Here is a 17,502-nt window from a genome sequence, read left to right on the forward strand (position 1 = left end):
AAAAAAAAAAAACCTGTATTATGACTTTTTATAATTGTTTATTGTTGATGCTGTTGTCCATTGTTGTCATCTTTCTTTGTTGAAATCAGGTCTCTCTTGTAAATGAGTCCTCGAGGCTCAATGGGATTTACCTGTCTAAATAAAGGTTGATTGATTGATTGATTATTCACTGATTACCCAAGTCGGACCAATAAAAAGGAAAGAGTGGGCAGCCGCTTTTAAGCCATTATGGAGTAGATGTGAACCCCAACCTGAACCCAAAAATTGGTTGGTGATGAAGTGGAAATGGGTGTGGAAGGGGTTGCAACCTGGATTGCCACACCCCTCCCCACTATATCTGAAACTCCTTCAAGGACGAGTGTCTATGAACCACAGACACTGGGAGAAGAAGCGTAGAGCTAGAAGAAGCAGGAACCCGTTTCAAGAAAATGTCACTGACATACAGAAGCCCTTACAGCGATGATAGCGATGATGAAGCGACCCCAAACCGACTTAAGAACCGTTTAAGGACTACCATTTTGGATAATGCGACTTGTCTACGAACCCTGCTGCGGGTACTCATAGTGTTAATAGGCTTAGCAATGTTGTTAATTATTTTGTATCTAGCTGGAGTCCGACCCTAGAGCCTGACGCATGTGAAAGTAGCCCATGGAAGATCCAAGTATGCAAACATGACCTGCTGGGACGTCACCGCAAAGAATGTTTTCCTGCCATGGGATCAGAAAGACACCATCCAGATCCAAACTATGGCCTGGAATAAAGTGAAGCGAGCAGGTCATCAAGCCTGGATGGTAAAACTGAGCAACACTCCTGAATGGGACTCGGCTCTGACCGCTGAGAACCTGACCTGAGCGGACAGACCCCCTTGGGTCATCACTAATTTGATGCTGCTACCAGATGGTGTTGTCGTCTGGATAGCCGTATTAAATGAACGAATCACACGATCAACGAGATGTAATTGGATCCAACCACAAACAAAATCCCCGGAGTGGCACTGCGACTGGGGCTGTCGTCCATTAATAGGATTAAGACATCAGGGCTACTGGGACCATGAAGTAGTCTATTCGGTCCCACCTAAGGACGACAGCTGCCAGGCGTTACTCCCTCGCTGGGAATTCTGGGGTAATATTCATCTGGACTGTGACCTGATTCCACCTCTCATTAGGAGAAATCACACAAACACCCACCAAAATTCAACCATAAGTAAAGTAATTCATTCAGTAAGACACAAAAAGAAACTCAGGGTTAATGCTACCAAGTGGAGGCCCAACCAACGACCGACGCTTCCCTCAACCCCAGCAACCAAAATGAAGTGTGTGTTAAAACTCAAAGGCTTCACGCACAGGGGAAGCTTCTACGGCTGGGACCCCCTATGCCCAAGGCCAAATTCTTCAGATAACCTGAGAGACCATTGTATAAAAGATAAGCTAAGTAAATTCCCAGTCTGCTTCTGGAACCTGTATGGTGAGTGCAAAACTCAAAATTATTTACTGATAACCCCAGTGTTAAACCAGCGTTATTATTATTGGAGCTGGGCAGCTATATTTCACCCGGCTAATGCCTGGCATGAAGATTGGTTAAATATGACACTGCCATGGGTCTGGATTGTTCCTGAACTACCTCACTTCGAAGGAGACTTCGTGGAGGGGTACACCAGGACTCATGAAAGCCTGATGGGACCATATCACACTGATATGTATGTCCAAAAATTACCTAAACCAAATGAGCTTCTAGACGCACCTGAGGGTGACTTTGACAAAATAGACAAATGTATGGCTGAACGAATTTTCTTTAGTCTTAACAACTCAGTGTGGGAGAGTAATGGAGCGTCACCCAGATGTAGATTATGGGAAACAGAGGTCGCCGTCATGTCCACCTGGCGATATGACTGCACAGAATTGAATAGGCAGAAAACGGTTAAAATGCTGCTCCAGGCTTGGCATGAATATCACCACCGAGATGACTCTAGAACATGGTGGGGATTTCAGAAAGAAGAAATTAGAGAATGGGTGGCTCCATGCCTACACCTTTCTGATAATTATTGGATTAAGTATCAGTTTCTAGCCATTGTTTATTCTAAAGAACAGGATATATGGTCAAGTGTGTTGTATCGCCCCGACAGATATGTTAGCCCTAGGCCGTGGCTTATGGTTTGTAACAAGAAACAGACGGAATGCACGATTAGCTTAGCCTGTAGGCCCTGTAGTGAGATACCAGGTTGGGAGAGCTATTGTCAGAGCTATTATGGAACAGAATACACCACGCATGCTGCTGAAGTAGTGTGGAAAAAGTATGACAATGTGTGGAGACGTTCTGTACCGACAGGCACTAGCTGCGCCAATGCCATATTAGGGCATAAATTGCAAACCAGGAAGAGTATTCAGGGTGTGATAGTTCCCTTTGTCTCAGATTCCATGATAGCCCTAGCCGAAGGCCACGCAGTAAGACGACGTCTTTGTCTAGGTGACGAGATACAAGGATACGAGTGGGTAGGTTCGACCAAGATCTACTCAAACCTCACTTGGCAGTACCCAGAAGAAAGCTGGAAGAAGTGTGGTGAAGATGAAAATGCACACACTTGCGGTTGGTATGAGACTGTTAGCTATACAGTAGGCCGTAAGGTGACAGAAGTAGTGCATGGAGTAGGAGAAGTAATTAAGGAAGGCAGTAAGATGGTTGAAGGCTGGGTGTTTGGACTCTTTTATCAGATCTGGCCTTATTTGCTGGGCCTAGTTGGAGTAATAGCTATTACCATATTAGGATGTGTTCTCTTGCGGGAATGTCTCAGAGCTAAGCTCCGCCCCAAAGGGAGGGACAATAATCCACTCCCGCCCTCACCGGGCGTTAGCCCAGCTTAAGACTAAGGCAAAACAGAGAACAGCTTCAATCGCTTCCCGGAACAGCAAGGACTACGACTCAGGACAGGATACTTAGTGCCCCATAAAGACCGGACAATCATGAGCAACTAAGACAACAGCATAAGTGGTGCTTCACCAACCGAAGTGAGTACAACAGAATGGGGGGTAGACCCCACCACGACACCCAATCCAATGGCATGGCTACAGTGCCCGACTTACTTTCAAGGAAGCGGCGTAGAACACTTCCTGATAATGATGGCTTGGATGTTCTATTGTCACACGGGGAACTGGAGTGAAGTACAGTTAATGCGGATCACCGTAGCCTTCCAAGCTTATGTCAGAATGGCTGTAACCCATGTTATACTTAGAAGACCTGAAGTATCACCACAATTATTTGTTACATATCTACTAGGAAGAGTTAAGCTCACCCCTCTGCAGAAGGTGGTGATTGTGGTGTGGTTGGTAATAGATTCCCTCGTAGTGGGCCTTGAATGTGCGGCAGCCTTCAGCCTTGTCTCTATTCCAGCTACTCGCTGCGGGGGCACGGCTGGGCGAATAGTAACGACAATAATGGAGGGAGCCATAACTATAGCCATGTTGGCGCACTTATGCACCAAACTTTATCCCTGCAATCCCGTAGTAGGAACCGTTGGGTATTAAGACTATCTGTGCTGATCGGATGGGGTCTGGTGTGGGGAATCTGTGCCGTACTATATTGGGCCGGTCTCTGCACCACGATGCCCCTCGTCGCATGGATGATGACCTACGCGACTATCTTCAGACCTGTTCCTGGGCTGAATCCTCCTGCACCGGAGGCCGATAGAGATCATAGATATCCCGAGGCACGAAGCTCTGAAGGATCCAGAAACGCAAGAAATTGACCATTATATTAACAATGGCTTAACCCCCCCCCCGCTCACGCTTTTGTTAGAATTAATATTGATTGATTGATTTAAGTTGATTTTTGTTACTTTGTTCCTATTATTACTAAGTGCTATTATAATTGCTTTGTTTATTTTTCTTCTTTTTGTATTTTATCTTTCTTATTGAATCCTGTAAACTCTACATATCATCGCTTTGGGAAAGGCTCAACGAATAGCTGACGGCCTGTATAGGTCCAGCAATATGAAGTTGGGTGTTTTCGGAAAGGCGATGAAGACCAAGAGTAAAAAAAAAAAATTGTACTTGAGAATGTACTTTAATTATGTCCTTGCTACCATGCCTTGCATTCTTATCACCATGCAGGACCAGCACTCTAAGGAACCAAGAATGACAGAACCTTCGGTGATTTGCTGTTACTATCATCAAGGGCTGGATAAATCCCGCTATCTTTGGGCTGTCGGTCCAACCTGGTGGTGTCAATGCTGTCATGTTGGCGTGGTGTTCACGACCGCGGTGCACGGCATTCTGATCTCAAGTGAACCCGACAGTCTCCCACAAACGTCTGCAATCGCCTGTTGGGATATGGAACGCACCTGTAAAGTCATCTGGAGCTCAGCCTGGTGGGGTGATATCTATGTACCGATGGGTCCTACCCCGCCAGGGACTGTGTATTTCCCAGTGATCGCAAAGCTCTGGGAAAACCTCACTGATGACACAAGATTTGTGACTTTCCAGTTGCTCACGGGGCTGTTCTTGATTCAAAGCCCCTCCTTTAAGGCCGAGCAGGAAGCCCAGAAACCTCTGCCCCCACTATGGCCAGTATCCTTGGACGTAGGCCCAGCAACTACCCCTCCGGTGGTCCCAAAACCGACGGGCATCACGAGCGGACAAGCCAGTGATTATGTCTTCATGGCTCTCATTGCGACGGTCGCCGACCAGCACCAGCCATCGTCCGCTGACCTACATGACCCGCAACCAGCTGAGGACCAACCAAACGCAGAACGGATGGAGATGGGGACTACCCCTTCCGAACCGCCGACACTCTCCCTGGAAGGCACTGAACTGCACGACTTGGAGTCCTATCTCACAGAGTTCTGGCGCAACGACAGTGGCGGCTCAGGACTACCCAGCTCCGTAGGCACCATCCCCTCTGACCCAACTAGCCCGGAAGACTCTGAGCCTCCCAACACAGGGCTCTGAGATCCTCACACTTCCTCCAGGGTGTCCTGTTGGGCCAGCGTCACACAGAACCGAGCTGGGGTTCTGTTGGACGGTTCCAGATGTTCAGTTCCAGTGAAAACTAGTCGGACGAGAAAAAAAAAACAACAACTAAAAGAAAAGAAACAGACTCAAAATATTCCCTGAACAATTCTACAAAAACTTTTTCAACCACAACATTTATGGGTTTCTACACTCAGGAAGGAGGTCCACACAGGTCCAACAGAACCAACATCATCAGAACAGAATCCATCATCAGAGGATATAGAACTGCTGCAGAGAGTTCGGAGTATGGTTCTCCTCTCAGGTCCAGATAAACTCGGCCAGGATGTTTTCTGACCAGATTCAAATTCAAAAAAACTTTATTGTCCATAACATTCCATGAAACTGAGACGTGCTTTGACGTCAGGCTCTTAAATACACAACAAGTAAAAAATGTAATGAAACTTGTAAAATCTTTGCTAGAACCGGGATGTCACAGTGGAGGGGACTAATGAAGTTCTGGACCTGTTCTTAGTGGAACCAGTGGAACCATCAGTCTTCCAGATGGCAGCAACTTGAATAATGGTCGCAGTGGACGAGCTGGGTCAGTGTAAACCTGGACTGCCACACAATTTATTACTCATTTGAACATCTGGAACAACTGGTTCTTGTCTCTGGTTTGCAGGTTCCCATACCATGAGACCACATTAAAGGAAACACTGTGGACCAGTGAGCACCAGCTGCAGGGCGCTGGCTTGTGTTGACGCTCCGTCACACAAGGTGGAGACGATGTAAATTCCATCAGCGTGGGGTCAACCTGTTGTCCGTTGTTGTTCCAAGGTATTTAAATTCAGACACCTGCTCCACTTCCTGTCCTTTTATAACTCAACGCCTGGACACAGGTCTGATGCTGCTGCTCCCAGTCTGCCTCCCAGACAAAGCTCCTGGGTTTTACTGACAAAGTCCAGAAAACTGGAACATGGCGGCGGATCAGTGAGCTGCGTTTTGCCAGGCTCCCGTCAGCCCCGCTGAACATTTGTGTATCCTCGCTGCCCCCCCCCCCCCCCCACACCCCCCACGCTGGATTCTGCTCTGAGGTTGTTGTGACTGACTCGACAGACCTGTGACGTGGCCTCTCAGCTAAAGAACTCGAAGCAGCTGTGTCTTCACCTGCGCGGCCCTCGTCACAGCTGCAACCTTGGACTGATGGAGAGGCAGGGGGAGCAGGTGTGTCGCCCCGCCCTCGCCGGGCTCTGGAGAGACAGTCGAGTCGGTTCTGAAGTCAGATCTTCTGGCTTCAATTAAATCTGAAGTCAGAGTGATAATTAGGATGGAGACGACGGCGGCTCTGACGGGTGATTTTAATTTGAATTCGGAGCGAGCTGCAGGCGGTGCGAGCAGAACTTGTGAATGACATCTCGGGCCTGAGAGCAGAGTTTGACCAAGTCAAGCTAAGTGTAACAGAGGCTGAGAATGGGCCGTCTTTATGCTCAAATGAGGTGGAGGCTCTGCATGGGACCGTGGTGGAACTGAAGGATGAGGTGGATGGGCCGAGAAAAAGGCTCAAATATGTGAAAGGAAATATGAAACGTAACGTTAGGATTGTTGGAGTTCCTGAACCGCCGGGCTTGTGCACCCCAACAGCGATAGCCAAAATGCTAACGGAGGTGCTGAGGTTGAGCAAGTTGCCGGTGACTGATCACGTGTATCGGACACCAGGCAGGAGAGGCTCAGATGGTGGATCAAGAGTTATTGTGGCCAGGCTTCTTTATCATCAAGATGGTGTGGAGATATTACAATGAGCACGCAGCGGTGGCCCGATCTACTTCAACAAATCCTCCATGTCCATCACAGCTGATTACACACCAAGCACAGCAAAGGTACGAGCGATGTTTACGGAGAAGAGGCGACTCCTGCGGAACTGACCAGCCGTCTGGTATGGACTTCTTTTTCCTGTGATGAAGCCATTCTTTCATTAGACGCAGAAAAAACATTTGACCGGGTGGAGTAGGGTGATCTTTTCAAGGATTTAAAGTTACAGTGCCTTGCGAAAGTATTCGTGTCCCTTGAACTTTTCAACCTTTTGCTACATTTCAGGCTTCAAACATAAAGATATAAAATTTAAATTTTTTGTGAAGAATCAACAACAAGTGGGACACAATCATGAAGTGGAATGAAATTTATTGGATGTGTCAAACTTTTTAACAAATAAAAAACTGAAAAGTGGGGTGTGCAATATTATTGGGCCCCCTTGCGTTAATACTCTGTAGCTCCGCCTCTTGCTGCAGTTCCAGCTACAAGTCTCTTGGGGTTTGTCTCTGTCAGTTTTGCACATGGAGACACTGAAGTTCTGCCCATTCTTCCTGCAGAACAGCTGGAGCTCAGTGAGGTTGGATGGAGAGCGTTTGTGAACAGCAGTCTTCAGCTCTTTCCACAGATTCTCGATTGGATTCAGGTCTGGACTTTGACTTGGCCATTCCAACACCTGGATACGTTTATTTGTGAACCATCCCATTGTAGATGTGTCTTTATGTTTTGGATCATTGTCTTGTTGGAAGATAAATCTCCGTCCCAGTCTCAGGTCTCTTGCAGACTCCAACTGGTTTTCTTCCAGAATGGTCCTGTATTTGGCCCCATCCATCTTCCATCAAGTCTGACCATCTTCCCTGTCCCTGCTGATGAAAAGCAGGCCCAGACCATGATGCTGCCACCACCATGTTTGACAGTGGGGATGGTGTGTTCAGGGTGATGAGCTGTGCTGCTTTTACACCAAACATATCGTTTTGCATTGTGGCCAAACACTTGGATTTTGGTTTCATGTGACCAGAGCACCTTCTTCCACATGTTTGGTGTCTCCCAGGTGACAAACTTTAAACACTTTTTATGGATATCTTTGAGAAATGTCTTTCTTCTTGCCACTCTTCCATAAAGGCCAGATTTGTGCAGTGTACGACTGATTGTTGTCCTATGGACAGACTCTCCCACCTCAGCTGTAGATCTCTGCAGTTCATCCAGAGTGATCATGGGCCTCTTGGCTGCATCTCTGATCAGTCTTCTCCTGGTTCCAGATGAAAGTTTAGAGGGACGGCCGGGTCTTGGTAGATTTGCAGTGGTCTCATACTCCTTCCATTTCAATATGATTGCTTGCACAGAGCTCCTTGGGATGTTTAAAGCTTGGGAAATCTTTTTGTATCTAAATCCGGCTTTAAACTTCTCCACAACAGTATCTCAGACCTGCCTGGTGTGTTCCTTGGTCTTCATGATGCTCTCTGTGCTTTGAACAGAACCCTGAGACTCTCACAGAGCAGGTGCATTTATACGGAGACTTGATTACACACAGGTGGATTCTATTGATCATCATCAGTCATTTGGGACAACATTGGATCATTCATAGATCCTCACTGAACTTCTGGAGTGAGTTTGCTGCTCTGAAAGTAAAGGGGCCCAATAATATTACACGCCCCACTTTTCAGTTTTTTATTTGTTAAAAAAGTTTGACACATCCAATAAATTTCATTCCACTTCACGATTGTGTCCCACTTGTTGTTAATTCTTCACAAACGATCAAAATTTTATATCTTTATGTTTGAAGCCTGAAATGTGTCAAAAGGTTGAAAGTTCAAGGGGGGCCAATACTTTCACAAGGCACTGCATTTACATTTGGTCCTAAATTTATTGATTTATAGCTGCCCAACGACGGCGGTCCGCACCGACTGTAACATCTAAATATTTTGAACTGCAACAAGGTACGAGACGAGTGTCTGCTCTCACTTCTACCTGCGCTGACGATAGAACCACTAGATGTAGCTTTACAGCAAAACTCCATCAAGGGGATGAAACGATGAGGTACAGAGCGGTTTCTTTATATGCGGACGACATGCTTTTGTACATATCAGACCCTCCTGAATTATTTACTTTGCTTCAGAAATTCAGGAAAATATCTGGCTACAAGGTTAATCTTCAAACGACCTCTACAGAAAGGAACATCTTAGACACCGTACCTTTTAAAATTAGTTAAAAAAAAATTTAAATACCCGGGCATGTGGGTAACTCGAGACATTATTTGAGACGTTCGTTTCCATCGTACCAACTGGACCGGAGTGGTTCAGTCTACCGCCCCACTCATCGTTATTAACCCCCGAGGGGTTCCTCATCATGGAGGTGGAAGGTCTACGACCGGCATCCTGACACCAGAGAACCTTTTCAGGAGGACCCGGCCTGTTGAGACGTTCCAAGGCTGGATCTGGCACACCTCGCCAGGTGAGGGACAATATGTCCTGCAATGTGGACCAGGTCCTGTGGCCTGACCCAGCTGGATGATGTGGTGCCGCCCGATTGTGCAGTTCCAGACCAAAACATGGCAGCCTGAACATTGTGTTTGGTTACAGTGCCTTTGTCCTCCGCGAGAAGAAGCTGAGGTGGAGAGCACCGAGACTTCATGTGTTTCAGAGAAGATGCAGAGACGTTTTGCTGCTTCGCCTCCTGGAGCCGAGGCCGAAACAAACAGGCGGTTAGTTCCATGAGCTGAAGCTGCAGACTGAAGCCGACGAGACGTTTCTTCATCTTCATTCATCAAACGACTCTTACAAATCTAAACACCTGGACCAGATCAGAACTCTGACCCAAACAGGAACAGATTTTATTCAACTTGTTTTTCACAGATTCAAACTTTAGGATTGTCAGAAAAATCATTTGGATCAAAAACTGGATCAGAACCCAACAGAACTCTGGTCTGTTCATTCTTTCTGTGAAACCTTAAAATGCAGAACAACAAAACGTTTTTTTGGAGATAATTTGGTTCCACTGCAGGTTCTGAACTTTGATTCATTGGAGTTTGGACCAAACCTGATGGTTCTGATTCAGACCCAGAGTCTGACTGAAACCATTCAAGACACAACCTGATCCAGAAACATTAAACAAAAACACCTGTCCAGATGTGATCGGGTCATCAGGACTGGTTATGAAGGTCCGTTGGTTCTGAGACATCAGGACTCAGCTCCAGCCATCTGGGTCAGTGAAGGTTCTGGTCCAGTTCAGTAAAGCCACCTGCAGAACTGCCCAGTAAGAGCTTTGGTCCCTGGACCAGGACCAGAACCAGAACCAAAAAGATTCTGAAGAAAAAACATAAAATATAAAACTCAAAAATCTAAACGTTTAAAGCTTTGAGACGAAAACAAAGACCTGAAGCATCATGGGAAATTTCTGACAGGAAGAACCTCAACTTTACTCCTTCAAAATAAAACGAGCTTCCTGCTGGACATTCAGAGTCATTTTTTCAGAATAAAAGAAAAACATTCAGATCAAATTAATCTAAAACGGGTTTGATTTCAGGTTCTCTGAGTGGAACAAAGCAGCAGAACCGTTCTGACGCGATGCGTTCAAGGCCACCAGGGAAAATCAGACTTTACCTCAGGACACGCGTCTCTCCTGTGGACAGATTTGAAAACGTGGAAGACAAAAGAAGAAAGCGAAAGGTTCAGGTTGTGACAGGAAGGGAGTGGTCGAACGCGTCTCCTCCGATGTTTGAAACCGTTTTAGTGTCGGCAACTTTCAGATCAAACTCTCGTTGGGCCGTGATCGATCGATTATTTCCACACGTCTGAGAGTCTCTGGACGTAAAAACAGATAAAACCAACAGCAGCTGAAGCTCCGCCCACCAGGCGACGGGTAAATACGGCGTAACTGAACAGGAAGGACTAATCGGCTCCGTTGGCGAGCGGCGGGTTCAGTTTCTGCTCCTCCGGTTGGGCCGGGCCGCCGCTGGTGGGTTCCGTGTTCTGCTCCTTCTTGAAGGGGAACCCACTTGATCTCACAAAGAACACCAGGTCAGCAACAAACATGATGAAGGACAGGATCCCAAACACCTGAGGAGGAGGAGACAGGTGAGCAGAGGACAGACAGGAAGGACACAGGACATGTCCAGGTGTCCCCTCACCACAGAGATGATCTCCTTGCTGGAGCCACCGTTCTCCGCCGCGAAGACGATGGACGAGATGAGGAAGAGGAGCGCGATGAGGGCCGTGTAGACAAAGTCCTGCAGGACAGAAGAACAACAACAGCTGACGGGTCAGAACCAGAACTGGACCCGTTTGTGTAAAACAGGTTCTGCAGCGGCGTCTTACCACTTTGGGCCAACAGCTGATGCCGACCTTCTCGTGCAGGCAGGTGGAGAGGAGGAGGAGGAGCAGGCCGGTGAAGAGGAAGGCCGAGCAGCTGACAAACTCAAAGAAGTAGAGAGGAGAACATCTCAGGCAGCTGCTGATGGTCTCCTCCAGGACGAAGGTCACGAAGGACAGGAGCTGCAAGACACCAGCAGCTGATGGGTCAAACAGTGTGGGACACAACCTCAGCCTCATGAAGACCACGGCTTCATCGGGTCGATCCAAACCCGATTCAAGCTTTAACAGTACAAACACGGGGCTGATGACCAACCAGAACCACCTGAGACCACCCTGAGGTCTCCCTCATTAAAGACATTAAAAGCCAAACAGATCCAGTATCCAACAAGAAGAGACAGATCTACCTGAAGACCTAACTCCAACTTCCTGACAGACCTCGGCACGTCAGAACAGGCACCTCAACATCCTCCACTACCGTCCGGTGTTCCCCAGGGCTGTGTTCTGAGCCCACGCTTGTTCACCCTGTAGACCCAGGACTATGTTGCCACCAACAACTCCAGCAGGCATCAGATTTGCTGATGACACGACTGTCACAGTGTTGATCAGCAACAACGAGGCTCCATGCAGAGAGGAGGTCCAGGTGCTGACTGCTCAGTGCAACCAGAACAACCTCAACCTCCTCACCTGTGGTCCCTCCCTGAGTGACACTGGCTGAAACTAGTCGACTCAACGTTCCAAGCAAATTACAATGTTCCTGTCCGTTTTTAAACGTGTGGCGTGGCAGGAGACAAAGAGTCCAGATCTGAGTCCGATTCTGTAGTTCTGTTAAAAACCTAACCAAGACTCCATCCTGCAGAATGGACCTGTCAGCCCAACCTGGAGCCAGACCAGGATCAATAAAGAACCTAGAGGAACTGGAACAAGAAAAAAACAAGAGGTTTTCTTTGGGTCGTGGTTCATGTTTCAGAGCTCAGGAAGTTCTGCTAAGAGCTCACACTGGTCCATGGTTTCAGTCTAAGAACTGAACCTGGACTGACTTTCTCCTCTGTGGAGTCCAGATGTTAAAGAGTTTTATTTTGAAACTCCAGACTCCGACTTTTAAGGTGTTAGAGGTCAGAAATTGTTCAGGGATTAGGTCCTCAGGGTGAATAAAGTTCAGAGCTGAAGGGTTTCTGCTGACTGATCCCTGAACGTCCTCTTTCTGTCCAGAGTCCTCAGGGGCCGGATGCAGGCCTCCAATCCCCCCTCTGCCGTTGCAACAGAGGAGGTTCTGAATGAAACAACCAGGGTCAGCAGGACCCAGTTCTGCTGATGAAGCAAATGGACATGAACGCAACACTTTCAGTTCTCCGTCTGCAGCTTCCTGCAGGAGGACGAGGATTTCATCAGAGGACCCAAAACCAGCCAGAAACCAAGACCTGGGTCCAGACCCAAAACCACAACCAGACACCAAGACCTGAGTCCAGACCCAAAACCACAACCAGACACCAAGACCTGGGTCCAGACCCAAAACCACAACGAGACACCAAGACATGGGTCCAGACCCAAAACTACAGCAAGACACCAAGACCTGGGTCCAGACCCAAAACCACAACCAGATACCAAGACCTGGGTCCAGACCCAAAACCACCGTGAGAAGTCAAGACCTGGGTCCAGACCCAAAACCACAACCAGATACCAAGACCTGGGTCCAGACCCAAAACCACAACCAAACACCGAGACCTGGGTCCAGACCCAAAACCACAACCAGACACCAAGACCTGGGTCCAGACCCAAAACCACAACAAGACACCAAGACCTGGGTCAAGGCCCAAAGCCACAAGACACCAAGACCGTGGTCCAGACCCAAAACACCAAATCAAGATTTGAGTTCAGACCGAGAACCTTGTGGGTCAAAAACCACTTATATTGTCATATTTACCTTTTGTCAACAGACAAACACTTTGATGTTGCCATGGAAACCAGGCTGACCAAACAACCTGAGCTTTTTCTTCAACTTGGGTTGAAACAACACCCGTTCCACCTGGGCCATGATCAAAGTACTGCTCAGGTCCTTCAGACTGAAGGTTCTTCATCGTTCACCTCTTTTTGTATGAATTTCTGGGTCCAAGTCAAAGTTGGACAGAGGTGGAGACATGAAGAGGACGTGGTGTGTTCGATGTCCAACAGTTTCTCCTCCACCACATCACTCAGAGGTCAACAAGTTGTTTTACCATCAGTCCCGAAATGGAAAAAAACTCAGCCCCAAAAACTAACAGTCAGTTTTTAAAACGAAGAACTGGTTCTTGCTGCTACTCCTGCGGGACATCAGAGGACCAGGACCAGGAGCTGCTGGGTACCTGATCCTCAGAGGAAAAACATCCAGCTGTGTGTTAATACAGCGCCAAGACAGAAAGACATCAGCAATGCCCTCAGAGAAGCAGCTGTCCATCAAGCTGGGAAAACTTAACAGGTCATTAGAGTCCACCGTTCTTCAGTGAAAAAAAATATCCACCCTGAAGGTCAGACTGTGCAGTGACTCTACAGGCCTCAGTCAAAGGTCATGACCTCTCCCCTCTAAATACAACATGGCAGCTCGACTTAGGTTGTAAAGTTTCATCTGAAGGAACCACAAGACTTCTGGACCAGAACCAGAGCAGAGGACAGATGTTTACCCAGAATGCACTGCAGCAAACAGCTCCTCCCAGCTGTCAGCACAGTGGTGGAGTCTGATGGTCTGGGGGTTCTTCAGTCTCTGAGTGGACCAGGACTCCTCTGGAGATCAAAGGGTTCTGGAGTCAATTGAGTTCATCTGTCTAACAGCTGAAGCTTGGACCAAACTGGGTCCAACAGAACCATGGTCCCAGACACAGCAGCTGATCTATAACAGAACGGGTCAGAAAGAACAGAACCATGGTGCTGATGTAGTCCAGTCAGTGTCCAGAACCTGAACCTGGTGGGACCTTCAGAGAGCTGAGCAGAGACCTCAACAATGGAAAGACGAGTGGACCAGAACTCCTCCAGGACCATGAGAGAGACTGATGTAGTCCTACAGAAACCCATTGAAGGTTCTGGTTCTGGATCAGGTGTGGAAACAGTCTTCCACTCCCACGTTCAACATTTAGTTTGTGTTTATTAAGGACTGAGCTGGTGCAGCGTGCCATGGTTGGACTCGGACTGTCGGACCTGGAGAGGAGACGGTTTCTGTTCTACTTGGTGGACTGAGCCCTCAGGCCGTTTCTCGTGTTCTGGATTCAAACCCAGGATGTTCTGGTCGTTTCTCCAATCAGGAACCACCACGAGCTGCAGCAAAGGGTTCTAAAGGCCAAACACGACAACCTGATGAGCAGGCAGAGACCAGAACTGAGTCCAGGAGTCCAAAGTCTGCAGTTTGGACGTCAGCTTCAAAGAACAGGGACAATAAAGAGACGCAGTTTCTAACTCTTCTTCATGAGACAAGGTGGTTCCAAAACAAACCACCATCCCTCCACCGCCGTGCTGATTAGAAATGTCTTTTCAGGACGTTCGTCAAGAAGTAAAAATGGAGAAACCTTGAATTAGAGCAGAATCTGAACTAAGAGATCTGCAGAGTTCAGGGAGGTTAGGTTCTGGATCAACCACAGAAACCACGAGTCCAAACAACACGAGTGACTCAGAACAAGAGGAAAAAGTCACACATGAGAAAAGCAGAAGCTGAAGTGGGGTCTGTTGGGAGCAGCAGCAGGAAGGAGGTTTGAGTTCAACTCCAACACAAACCAACCGTTCCTGACCACGTGGCGTTCAATTGCATCAGGATAAAACAAACACAAGGCCTATGAGACTATCAAGTCATGTAATCATGTATCATCGCACATGAGGCCGCTGGGCCTTGGACCAGGTCAGAAACACATGGACTAGGCCTGTCACAATAAATGTTGCTGGGCGATTAATTGTCTCAGAAATTATTGCGATAAATGATAATATTGTTTGAAATTTGACAATAATTTGTAATTATTGTCAAATTTAAGAAGATATATTGGTTAATTTCTGTGTGTAGTACCTTTTTTGACCACTGGATGGTAGGAATGTGCGAAATGGCATAAAATTCATATCACGATATGTATTGTGAAGGGTGGCAATAACGATATATACCGCAATATGTTTTGGGTATAAAACTTGCTAAAAAAAGCATAGGGGGTCCTTTTGCCATCACATATTTTGAATTAAGAAAATTCCACTACTAGGTCCAGAGAGTTTTTAAATAATAAACAAATCAAGTATTAGGCTTCCTGCTTGTAGTGCAAAACAGTGAAAAAGATATAAAATGTAGTTTTAGCCATGTGTTTTAAACAGAAGAATGTGTTCTGATGCATGCTCAATAATCCAGGTAGAAAAATCCAAAAAAGTTCAATCTGGTCCTCTGGACCTCGCTTTGTTTTTTTTTTTTTGAATGTCCAGAGGACCAGATTGAACTTTTTTGGAGAAGAATGTGTTGTTAACAGTTTCCAGTCTCACTTCAGAAATGAGCAGCAACAGAAACACTTCACCCTCCAACCTCTAGATGGCGCCTCCTTCCGCTTTAATGGAGCTGGCACAAAATGACTCTGTGGCTTTGACCAGAGTCTCGCAGTAAAATCACACAACACAACGTTCTTTTCACAGATCAGAGAGCAGGTTTCTCTAACGCTGACCAACGCTGACTTTAACTTTCGATGGGAAAAAAAAAAACTTTCGAAGGAACTCAGCATTTTGCGCATGCATCAGAATACGACAACACTACGGCAAGCCGGCTGTAGTTAGTTTGTAGCTTCGCTACTTAGCCCTCGAAGAAAAGACTTTAACGCCACTTGCGCAGTTTTCAGCTCAAAAAAAGTAACGATTAAATCTGACAGCTCTGATTTTACACTTGAACACCACTTATGCACAGTTGAACAAACAAAAGTAACGATTAAATCTGACAACTCTGATTTTACTTCAGACACAGCGTTACTGCGGTTAGCCGCTAGAAGACAGATCTCTATCTTCGGCTAAATTTCTATTGTTTCTACCGTATAACAATTATATCGCGCATTCCTACTGGATGGCAGTATAAGACTGTTTGAACCGAAGGATGGATAGTGAGGGAGCGAGCAGCGTGTCTCTTTAAGAAAAATGGGAGGGAGGGCTCTTGACGTGACATGGGCTGTCTCTCTTCAGTTCTCAAAATGGCGGACGCTCGGTGTGATTTGAGCTCTTTAGCATTTTTCACACAAAGCTTTTAATTAAAAAATTCAGTAAACAAGTTCTCAGATTATTTTTCAGAGAAAAACAACTTTTTACACGAAGGCACGAGTTTCAACTGTGAATTTTGGAGCTTCGACAAGACGGAGGTTTTTCCCCAAGGTCGGCCTGTTAGCTTAGCTCGTAGCTTAGCTTCTCAGCTTAGCTGCTTTTAATGATCAAAAAAAGTGATTTTGGACGTTAAAACAGATTTTAAAGAGAAAAGAGAAGGGGAGGGGTCAGTGAAGAACCAGAGTTGAATCTTTTGTCGTCCAGTGTCTTCAGTAGAAAGAGAGACACGAAGAAACGATGAAGCTGATAAATGAAAATGAGGTTGATAATTTTCATTTATCATGCGATTAATTGATTTATTGTTTATTGTGACAGGCCTAACATGGATCACATCAGACACACCTGGAACACATCACCTGGACCACATGAGACACATCTGAACTTGGTCAGACACACCTGGACCTGGTCACATACACCTGGACCAGGTCAGACACACCTGAATTACGTCAGACACACCTGGACCAGGTCAGACACAACTGGAACATGTCAGACACACCTGGACCTCGTCAGACACACCTGGACCACATCAGACATACCTGGACCGGGTCTTGATGACAGCACCCAGAGAAGAACTCTGAGTTCTCAAAGTCAGATCATTCAAACGTGCTCTGTTGGAACACTGAGGAGATGAAACGAACTTCATACAGCTAAAAGAAGCAGAACACCAGCTAAAAGCTACAAGAAGCTAAATGCTAACAAAAAACAAAGAAAGTAGCTGAAGCAGATTTGAATGTTTTTGAGAGAATTAAATAAATCTCAGTGTAATTCTGAGGTTAAAATGTGTAAAACTGGTTAAATATTTTTAAAAGTATAAACGTTATGAACAACTAAATGTCACAGCAGCCATCGGCTGAACGAGCCAAATGTTTTGATGTAGGAACGGCTAAAATAACACAAAGTCAGCAGAAGGAGTTGGGTTGAAAATACGTCTGATAAGAGTGAGCGTTGAGACAAGTCAACATTCAGGACTCACCACTTCCAGGAGCTTCACAAAGAATCGAGACTTGTCCAAAAGGTCCGACGGAATCCTGAAGAAGGACGGTTTGGGGTCCGAAACGGTTGTTGGAGCATAAACATCGTTAGCCATGATGGAGCTGAGAGACAGATGAGACAAACATCAGTCCACTGAGGACAAGTCAGAGACAGACGAGACA

At 46.6% G+C, this 17,502-nt stretch overlaps 1 protein-coding gene across 1 annotated transcript in view; it reads right to left on the reverse strand.

The window, feature by feature from the left end:
- Positions 1-10,569: 10,569 nt before the first annotated feature.
- The window catches only part of cmtm6 (CKLF-like MARVEL transmembrane domain containing 6), a 9,830-nt gene continuing 2,897 nt past the window's right edge, over positions 10,570-17,502 (reverse strand). The window contains exons 2-5 of the mRNA XM_037676678.1: positions 17,322-17,442; positions 11,063-11,239; positions 10,876-10,974; positions 10,570-10,804 (exon numbers count right to left, since the gene is read on the reverse strand). Of these exons, the coding sequence (XP_037532606.1) occupies positions 10,637-10,804; positions 10,876-10,974; positions 11,063-11,239; positions 17,322-17,435 (558 nt within the window). The 5' untranslated portion in view covers positions 17,436-17,442 and the 3' untranslated portion in view covers positions 10,570-10,636. The remainder of the gene's footprint in view (positions 10,805-10,875; positions 10,975-11,062; positions 11,240-17,321; positions 17,443-17,502) is intronic.

Source organism: Nematolebias whitei, chromosome 5, assembly GCF_014905685.2.
Source record: "Nematolebias whitei isolate Nwh7 chromosome 5, NemWhi1, whole genome shotgun sequence".
Classification (NCBI taxonomy): Eukaryota; Metazoa; Chordata; class Actinopteri; order Cyprinodontiformes; family Rivulidae; genus Nematolebias; species Nematolebias whitei.